The sequence below is a fragment of the Ylistrum balloti genome, unplaced genomic scaffold, assembly GCF_031769215.1.
Source record: "Ylistrum balloti isolate Yb309-2 unplaced genomic scaffold, AGI_CSIRO_Ybal_v1 Utg371184, whole genome shotgun sequence".
Classification (NCBI taxonomy): domain Eukaryota; kingdom Metazoa; phylum Mollusca; class Bivalvia; order Pectinida; family Pectinidae; genus Ylistrum; species Ylistrum balloti.
Genome location: NW_026782645.1, coordinates 503458 through 514740, shown reverse-complemented (window position 1 = coordinate 514740; position 11283 = coordinate 503458). Strand labels below are relative to the sequence as shown.

The window sequence follows — 11283 nt, the reverse complement described above, 5'->3', positions numbered from 1 at the left end:
ATAACCATGTTTTGGAAAAAATGAACTTTAATATTGATGTATTTCAGCAAGTAAGGTAGTGTTTGTCGACGCCATTGAAGAACCCCCTTTCTCCAATACAAAAACAACCTATACCTTAAAGCGACCATTGATTTTTCTTCACGTTTACCTGGCGCTACTGTAGTTGCCGAAGTATCGCTTGCTTACCTGCCCGGCTACAGCAGCAAATACTGGTATTGAATAGTGGAGAAGTTCGCTCTGCCTATAGGAATAATTGAGCGCCACACAAGCTATGCTTAACAAGACACGGTGTGTGTTGTGTGTGTGTGTTGTTTTGTGCTCTCGGCTTAGGCAAAGCTATTGAAGGAAGGAGTATGGGAGGCAGAGGTAGTTGGATGCTGTGGGAAGGTGTTGTGGAGTAGAATATTACTGGATTATAGAGTGCGTTATAGAAGAGTTCCTATGGATAAAGAAAGAATGGTGTTACATCTGGCTCGGGACGGCCGATCATTAAATAGGTGACCGATTCACATTGCTGAGGATGATATGTACGTTTTTTAGAAAACACACGCAATTTTATAAAACAGCTCCACAAGAGGAAATGATGTAAGTATTTACATATCAGTCTTAGACTCCAAATGTGTCTTTTTATATTGAGTCAACTCAGATTTTAAGTCAATACATAGAGTACTTATTTATAATATTGGATGAAACATGGTAAGTTTGTCTTAACAGAATTAAATTTAGCTCGAGTTTACAAGTTAAATACGAGGGAAAAATTTAATTCATTCGTGTACAATGTTGAAACGGTTACGGACGGTATCTAAACGTAGCGGATGTCAGTTTGAATTTCTGTTTATATTTTTGTGTAGTAAACAATATCAAATAAACTGGTACAGAGAATTACCAATACCAGTGTTTGATCTGTAGTAGAAGCATACGAGGCAATGAATTTCGTATATATGTGTGTATATAAATTTTGAGTACACGATCATACTGATTTATAATAAATACACGTGTTTTCAATTGGAGCATATACAAACAGTTAAGCAGACCATATAAGGGCATAGATCGTAGTAGTGAGTTGTAAGAGAGCGAAGCACGTGTGGACCTAGCCTCACGTGCAGACAGCGCCTACATGTAGTCATCACTGTACATACATGGAGACAATGTGGGTGTTGAGTTTGACCATCCTCTTTCATGTGTCACCACCATTCGTAATTCTATTTCCGGTTTTGTCGAGGGAAAATATATACATTTTTTTTCACATGCTTTTCCATATTAAGAAATGACAAATCACTTACTATAAGATGTATTGGTAAACTTTGATGGAAAAGACATATAGACTAATGTATAGACTATTTATAGGCACAAAACCAGATGAAATTGTACAAGTACATAAAGATGATGTCACATACGTCCTATACACAATGATATACATACATTTCTCTAATTCTAGCGATACAATTTCATATTTCAATCGAAAATTATCGAAACATACAAAAAACACACATAGGATATATATTGTGCTACAAAGCGAAATAATAATGAGACATAATTATGGACAAAAATATTATATAATATTAACATAAAAAAAAATATACAATATTTAAAGACAAATAGAATCAATATACGCCGACACTATCTTATTCATATATACAATATAATGTCACATTAACTTACAGACCATATACACTAAACTATATACATAGACTGTAACAAACTATATATAGACAGAGTTACACACCATATACACTAAACTATATACAGAGACTGTAACAAACTATATATAGACAGAGTTACACACCATATACACTAAACTATATACAGAGACTGTAACAAACTATATATAGACAGAGTTACACACCATATACACTAAACTATATACAGAGACTGTAACAAACTATATATAGACAGAGTTACACACCATATACACTAAACTATATACAGAGACTGTAACAAACTATATATAGACAGAGTTACACACCATATACACTAAACTATATACAGAGACTGTAACAAACTATATATAGACAGAGTTACACATCACACAGAATAAACTATATACAGAGACTGTAACAAACTATATATAGACAGAGTTACACACTTAACAGAATAAACTATATACAGAGACTGTAACAAACTATATATAGACAGAGTTACACACTTAACAGAATAAACTATATATAGAGACTGTAACAAACTATATATAGACAGAGTTACACACCATCACACAGAATATATAAACTATATATAGAGACTGTAACAAACTATATATAGACAGAGATCCACACCACACAGAATAAACTATATACAGAGACTGTAACAAATTATATATAGACAGAGTTACACACTTAACAGAATAAACTATATATAGAGACTGTAACAAACTATATATAGACAGAGTTACACATCACACAGAATAAACTATATATAGAGACTGTAACAAACTATATATAGACAGAGTTACACATCACACAGAATAAACTATATACAGAGACTGTAACAAACTATATATAGACAGAGTTACACACCACACAGAATAAACTATATATAGAGACTGTAACAAACTATATATAGACAGAGTTACACATCACACAGAATAAACTATATATAGAGACTGTAACAAACTATATATAGACAGAGTTACACACCACACAGAATAAACTATATACAGAGACTGTAACAAACTATATATAGACAGAGTTACACACTTAACAGAATAAACTATATATAGAGACTGTAACAAACTATATATAGACAGAGATCCACACCACACAGAATAAACTATATACAGAGACTGTAACAAACTATATATAGACAGAGTTACACATCACAGAATAAACTATATATAGAGACTGTAACAAACTCTATATAGACAGAGTTACACAATACCCAGAATAAACTATATAGAGACTGTAACAAACTATATATAGACAGAGTTACACATCATACAGAATAAACTATATACAGACACTGTAACAAACTATATATAGACAGAGTTACAAACCATACAGAATAAACTATATATAGAGATTGTAACAAACTATATATAGACAGAGTTACACACTACACAGAATAAACTATATACAGAGACTGTAACAAACTATATATAGACAGAGTTACACAATACCCAGAATAAACTATATATAGAGACTGTAACAAACTATATATAGACAGAGTTACACATCATACAGAATAAACTATATACAGAGACTGTAACAAACTATATATAGACAGAGTTACACATCACACAGAATAAACTATATACAGAGACTGTAACAAACTATATATAGACAGAGATCCACACCACACAGAATAAACTATATATAGAGACTGTAACAAACTATATATAGACAGAGTTACACATCACACAGAATAAACTATATATAGAGACTGTAACAAACTATATATAGACAGAGTTACACATCACACAGAATAAACTATATACAGAGACTGTAACAAACTATATATAGACAGAGTTACACACTTAACAGAATAAACTATATATAGAGACTGTAACAAACTATATATAGACAGAGTTACACAATACCCAGAATAAACTATATATAGAGACTGTAACAAACTATATATAAACAGAGTTACACATCACACAGAATAAACTATATACAGACATTGTAACAAACTATATATAGACAGAGTTACACACTTAACAGAATAAACTATATACAGAGACTGTAACAAACTATATATAGACAGAGTTACACACTTAACAGAATAAACTATATAAAGAGACTGTAACAAACTATATATAGACAGAGTTACACACTCACACAGAATAAACTATATATAGAGACTGTAACAAACTATATATAGACAGAGTTACACACTAACAGAATAAACTATATATAGAGACTGTAACAAACTATATATAGACAGAGTTACACATCACACAGAATAAACTATATATAGAGACTGTAACAAACTATATATAGACAGAGTTACACACTACACAGAATAAACTATATATAGAGACTGTAACAAACTATATATAGACAGAGTTACACATCACACATAATAAACTATATATAGAGACTGTAACAAACTATATATAGACAGAGTTACACATCATACAGAATAAACTATATATAGAGACTGTAACAAACTATATATAGACAGAGTTACACATCACACAGAATAAACTATATACAAAGACTGTAACAAACTATATATAGACAGAGATCCACACCACACAGAATAAACTATATATAGAGACTGTAACAAACTATATATAGACAGAGTTACACATCACACAGAATAAACTATATATAGAGACTGTAACAAACTATATATAGACAGAGTTACACATCACACAGAATAAACTATATACAGAGACTGTAACAAACTATATATAGACAGAGTTACACACTTAACAGAATAAACTATATATAGAGACTGTAACAAACTATATATAGACAGAGTTACACATCACACAGAATAAACTATATATAGAAACTGTAACAAACTATATATAAACAGAATTACACATCACACAGAATAAACTATATACAGACATTGTAACAAACTATATATAGACAGAGTTACACACTTAACAGAATAAACTATATATAGAGACTGTAACAAACTATATATAGACAGAGTTACACACTTACACAGAATAAACTATATACAAGAGACTGTAACAAACTATATATAGACAGAGACACACTTACACAGAATAAACTATATATAGAGACTGTAACAAACTATATATAGACAGAGTTACACACTCACACAGAATAAACTATATATAGAGACTGTAACAAACTATATATAGACAGAGTTACACACTCACACAGAATAAACTATATATAGAGACTGTAACAAACTATATATAGACAGAGTTACACACTTAACAGAATAAACTATATATAGAGACTGTAACAAACTATATATAGACAGAGTTACACAATACCCAGAATAAACTATATATAGAGACTGTAACAAACTATATATAGACAGAGTTACACATCATACAGAATAAACTATATACAGACACTGTAACAAACTATATATAGACAGAGTTACACACCATACAGAATAAACTATATATAGAGATTGTAACAAACTATATATAGACAGAGTTACACACTACACAGAATAAACTATATACAGAGACTGTAACAAACTATATATAGACAGGGATTCACACCACACAGAATAAACTACATATAGAGACTGTAACAAACTATATATAGACAGAGTTACACACTTAACAGAATAAACTATATATAGAGAATGTAACAAACTATATATAGACAGAGTTACACATCATACAGAATAAACTATATACAGAGACTGTAACAAACTATATATAGACTGAGTTACACACTTAACAGAATAAACTATATACAGACACTGTAACAAACTATATATAGACAGAGTTACACATCACACAGAATAAACTATATACAGACACTGTAACAAACTATATATAGACAGAGTTATACACCACACAGAATAAACTATATACAGACACTGTAACAAACTATATATAGACAGAGTTACACACTTAACAGAATAAATTATATATAGAGACTGTAACAAATTATATATAGACAGAGTTACACATCACACAGAATAAACTATATATAGAGACTGTAACAAACTATATATAGACAGAGATCCACACCACACAGAATAAACTGTATATAGAGACTGTAACAAACTATATATAGACAGAATTACACATCACACAGAATAAACTATATATAGAGACTGTAACAAACTATATATAGACAGTGTTACACACCACACAGAATAAACTATATATAGAGACTTAACAAACTATATATAGATAGAGTTACACACCATACAGAATAAACTATATACAGAGACTGTAACAAACTATATATAGACAGAGTTACACACTTAACAGAATAAACTATGTATAGAGACTGTATATGTTTAGACAAAGTTACATACCATATAGACAAAACTATATACACTGATGGACAAAGTTACAAACTATAGGCAAAATTACATACAAACTATATATAGATAAAGCTAATAACTATATATGGGCTCAGGTGTCTGATACGGTTACATAAACATATTATACTTAATTACATACTGTTATACACATTTGTATAATTTGTTGATAAAAAAGATATATACAAGTGTTTAGACCCGTTTACAAGCTTTGTATACAATCTATAATAGACACCGTTTGCCAGTTACAATACACAACATACACTGTGTAATTTACACTGAACTACACGTGTAAAATTGTACATGTTTCACTATAGTTGTATATAGCATGTACATGTTTTACTATAGTTGTATATAGCATGTACATGTTTTACTAGAGTTGTATATAGCATGTACATGTTTTACTATAGTTGTATATAGCATGTACATGTTTTACTATAGTTGTATATAGCATGTACATGTTTTACTAGAGTTGTATATAGCATGTACATGTTTTACTAGAGTTGTATATAGCATGTACATGTTTTACTAGAGTTGTATATAGCATGTACATGTTCTACTACAGTTGTATAGTATTCTTTACATTTAAATCATCCGTGATTTTGTCGCCATATACATATTTATTTGTCGCCATAAACCTGTTTAAACGGTATATTTACTGAAACATCGCTCCAGAATATTTACAGCTCCAGATATCATAGAATGTAGAAACCTGTAGGATGTATATTTCAGCGTCCATAGCAACAATGTTCAAGACCGATCAGTGGTGCTATCTTGTGAGTCGTATTTAGTCAATTAAAACCTATCAACAGTCCCTTTAAGTGAAGGTATCAGACCACAAATTGCAATCCATGACCCAACCCGACCTAGGAGGAATCATCTCGTAACATGTATAGTCATTGGAAGTGCATGACTCTTCCTGGAACAAATAGGTATGAATAGGTATACCTTGCTTTTTTCCGAAATGGACAGTAGTAAACGAATTTGTCTAGATAGAGTGGTTGGTCATAGTCTAAGTCAAGTAGCAGTCACATTTTAAGCTGGCTATCATTCAATTTGCACAGTGGCGTTCCGGAGTTGTCTGTGTTGTCTGTAGCTATCTCTGTCCGTTGTCTGTGTTGTCCGTGACTATATCTGCCCGTTGGCTGTGATGTCCGTAACTATCTCTGTCCGTTGTCTCTGTTGTCCGTAACTATCTCTGTCCGTTGTCTGTGTTGTCCGTAACTATCACTGACTGTTGTTTGTGTTGTCCGAAACTATCTCTGACCATTGGTTGTGTTGTCCATAACTATCTCTGTCCGTTGTCCGTAATTTTCTCTGTCCATTGTCCGTAACTATCTCTGTCCGTTGGCTGTGTTGTCCGTAACTATCTCTGTCCGTTTTATGTGTTGTCCGTAACTATCACTGTCCGTTGTTTGTGTTGTCCGGAACTATCTCTGACCGGCATCACTCACATATTGGAGTTGCTTGTTGTCTTTGTTGATGGTAAATCCCCTAAAAAAACTGTGCCAGGAGGAGCGTGGTCTCACAGAGTACCACCACACTTCTAAATCTAGACATAGCATAAAGATACCTGACTTACTGTGTTGACAACGAGCTAACTTTACTATTACCAGTGTAAATATTTAACGGAGAGGCTGTTATATACCCCCACCCCACCCCACCAAAAAAAAAAAAAAAGAATAAAGAACAACAATTTTTTATCAAACGTCTCTTGAACGAGAACAGAACACAAAGGCAAAACGGAAGTGGATGCCACATGAGACAATATGATTGGCAAGCGTATAGTGAAGAAATATATATTTTTTTCAATAGATGCAATATTTTTATTTCAATCACTTGGCTCCAAACAGAGACCAAGCCACATGAATGTGATTGTGTAGTTTGCTTTCCTCAGCACAGAAACACATTTGCGTCTTTTTTGAAATCGTGATCATAATACAACCACGTACGGCTTTTAACACGCAATGTCCATCCCTTATAAAGCAACACAAATGACTAATTCTATTTAGTTGTGGAATTGATCCGTGCAATCTTTCAACCGCAAGATATTTCACAATCACATTTCTAAATGTTAAACAAAACCATAGAATGTTTGAGGAAACTTAAAGTGTCCTTGAAGCTACACTAGAAAAATGATACTATGGTTTGATATATCCTTTATGTTATATAGGTAAATTTAATATCGATCAAGTTTTAAATGTTGGTGTTTTGTATACCAGAAAGTTTGTCAAACACTTGAAAAGAATGTACAGTTGTGTTGCGAATTGACACGATACTGAAAAAATAGTTAAAGCAAAATAAACTTTATTCAAACTCTAATTTAATGAAATTAAGGTACACGCCCTTACATGGAGACCACTGAAAACGTACAAGAAATATTTGTACACGAAAATCATTGGAAACGCACACGGAGAATAAGTGACATGCCTGTACTTGTGGTGTATCAGAACAGTGATTGTAAAAGATCTATAGTGAACTCCTGATAACCTGGCTTCTTTTGATGAAGCATGTGTCTATTTCTACACCGCCGTGTCAAAATTGCAGCTGCAAAATATCATAAAATCGGGGTTTGAAATAAAATTGACCATTTTTGTCAACAGCAAACTTTCGCACTATGGCAAATGTCTTTCGTGTGTCTACAAGTTTAAAACTAGTATACATGCGGTTTTTTTTAATACAAACTGTGTTTGATTTGATGGGTCAACTTGCAATATTGACCGAAATCATTAATTTAAATTTAAACATAACCTGTTTGTGTATATGATGCATCTAATGAGATATAATTGATATCACGTGATCGTGTTACATTTCAGCGTTGTTTCTGATTGCCGATGTTAATGAGAGGAAAGGTTACACTGTCGGGGTGGGGAGTTTAACGTTACAGTAATCTATAGGATGAGTGTTGACATTTGAATTGGATTACAATACTTTGTATAACCCTTATTTGTATTACTCATAAATGTTATGTATTGATTATTGTACCGTCGTTTATATCCGATTCATGTACTCAATTAATCATCAGTGTGTCTCCTGTACCACGTGACCACTTAATGGTACAATGATGTGTTGGATTGACGATTACCGATATACCCGTAATTTATCTGTTGTCACAATAGCTTTACATAGTAAACACTTTGTTTCACCCTTCAGCTCGCTTGTTACAATGCATTGTACAGCTTACCAGGTATTCTGTCTACTTCACAGGACGTAAATGTATTTTTGACAAATCAATCTTATGACCTGATCCCCAACAAAGAATTGCCTTTTCTCATTTAGCATGTGCTTTCAACATGGCGACCATTGGGTTTATTTTGTTTTCGGTTGATAGAAATTTGTCCGTAGATTGGTGTCAATATTTCAGAAATAGCTAGATTTGAAGAAATTACATAGGGTATGTTTTGGTTTGATGGTTGCGTGTTTGAACATGTTAATTCATGTTAATATAAGATATATGTGTCTCGTTACACTGTGGATAGTCCATTACCGCTCTATCATCAGTTTGTTGATATATAATTTACGCTAATTGGACGTGTGCGATGATCCTGACCTTGTAACTGTAATCGATTGATTTTATTGGTCAATCAACATTTGAGTTGCTTATTCTCCTGAAGTGCTTTCTCGATTTATTTGGTATTTGATATTTGAGTCCTTATATTAAGAATTCATTGTCAGGTTGACAGTTATATACACAAATACTTTCCATCAACATGGATTTGGTTTATTTTACAGTGTAAGAAAACGGTTTTTTGCATTTGTCTGTTTTCTTTAGATACTCAAGTTCTCCTCAAAATGAAGAACCTCACTGCTACCATCACCAACAGCACAAAAACATGAGCGCATTTACTGAAATCATCAAGATCAATATTCTTTTACCTTCATTAAAGATTGAAGAAAAAACTATCATACACACAATTAAAATTGTTTGAAAAGCAAAAAGAACAATAAAAAAACCCGAACAAAATACAAACAAACAAGAACAAAAGAAAACACAGAAACAAAGAAAAGGCAGACAAGACTGTGTAAATATCGTGAAACTTAGATTTAAGAAGTTATAATTCGGATAATTTTTGTTGTCTTCTCTTCCAGGCATAACTACATACAATCATATTAGCTTCCTTTGAAACTGGTACTCGCTATGTTTTTGATGTAGCGATCGTGGATAAATACACATTTTTCTTCCAATTCTTTTCCCTAATCACGTTTACTTGAGTAGTCCTATTGACCCGAAATAAAATAAAATTATAAAAATAAATGCTGATTTGGAATAGCAGAAAATTTTAGAATCAAAAAGCCTTGCATATGTAATCTTTGCAGTCACGATGTCTAACCTCATGGAATCAATTATTTTTATTTCTCTATACAAACAACTTTCCACGAAAGTAGATGAAGGTCATTTCTGTCACGACATCAATAAGAATAAATAACTTATCTAAAATTATTCAATTTCACGTCATGATAGAAATATTAGACTGTGTAATGACATGGCATATTTCATGGGGCGCACGAAGGGGTACATTTTGGAACATGCCATGTGATATTTTAATTGTATAGGAGATATCACGACCTATGTTTATTTATCCGTTTGGTGAAACTGGACAGACAGACCTATTTAATCTATCTCAGTACATCGTCAATCACTCCGTTGTTTAAATTATCATAAAATGAGAACATGTGTGGCCCCGTTTACATCTAATGTTTATCAGTCAGGATTTCGTTCTGAACATTTGCGGTAATAATCACAATATTCACAGAATTACCGAGCCGAAAGTGTAAAATACAGACATATTATGGTATGTCGACACTCATTGTTCTCTCTCACTTCTTTCAATCTGCGTCTTTTCCATTTTGAATCCATCTTTCATAGCAACAACTAATTAGCTAGAAAGGTTTTCTTTAATGACGCCCGTTGGAAGAACGGAGCGAAAAAAAGCCTTGCTTTCGATTATTCGGGTATCGTTTCCTCAATATCAGATAAGTAAATGTAAATGGTAGTAATGATATGTTAATATGTACAATGTGTAAACAAAGATGAGTGTAATGAATACGAAAGAATGTAATACATGTAATACAGATATAAATACTCATCTCAAAACTGCAACAGAATTATAGATTCATTCATACGTTATTAAAATTGAAAAGTAAAATGGCAAATGTTTATGCATCTGATTTCTTAAGAGTTATTCCAACGAGAAAGTTTGATCATAAATTTGAATATAGATAAAGAAAACTGAAACGTAAAATGATAGATTTGTATGAACTTGACTTGCTAAGAATTTTTCGATGAAATGAAAATATTTGTAGAACGTTTTACCATGACTATCTAAAGAATACTTTTGTTCTCGATATTCT

General features: G+C 32.1%; 1 protein-coding gene across 1 annotated transcript in view; it reads left to right on the top strand.

The window, feature by feature from the left end:
* Window positions 1–520: 520 nt before the first annotated feature.
* Window positions 521–11283, top strand: part of LOC132561260 (innexin unc-9-like) — a 32450-nt gene continuing 21687 nt past the window's right edge. The window contains exon 1 of the mRNA XM_060225988.1: window positions 521–585. Within this exon, the coding sequence (XP_060081971.1) occupies window positions 521–585 (65 nt within the window). The remainder of the gene's footprint in view (window positions 586–11283) is intronic.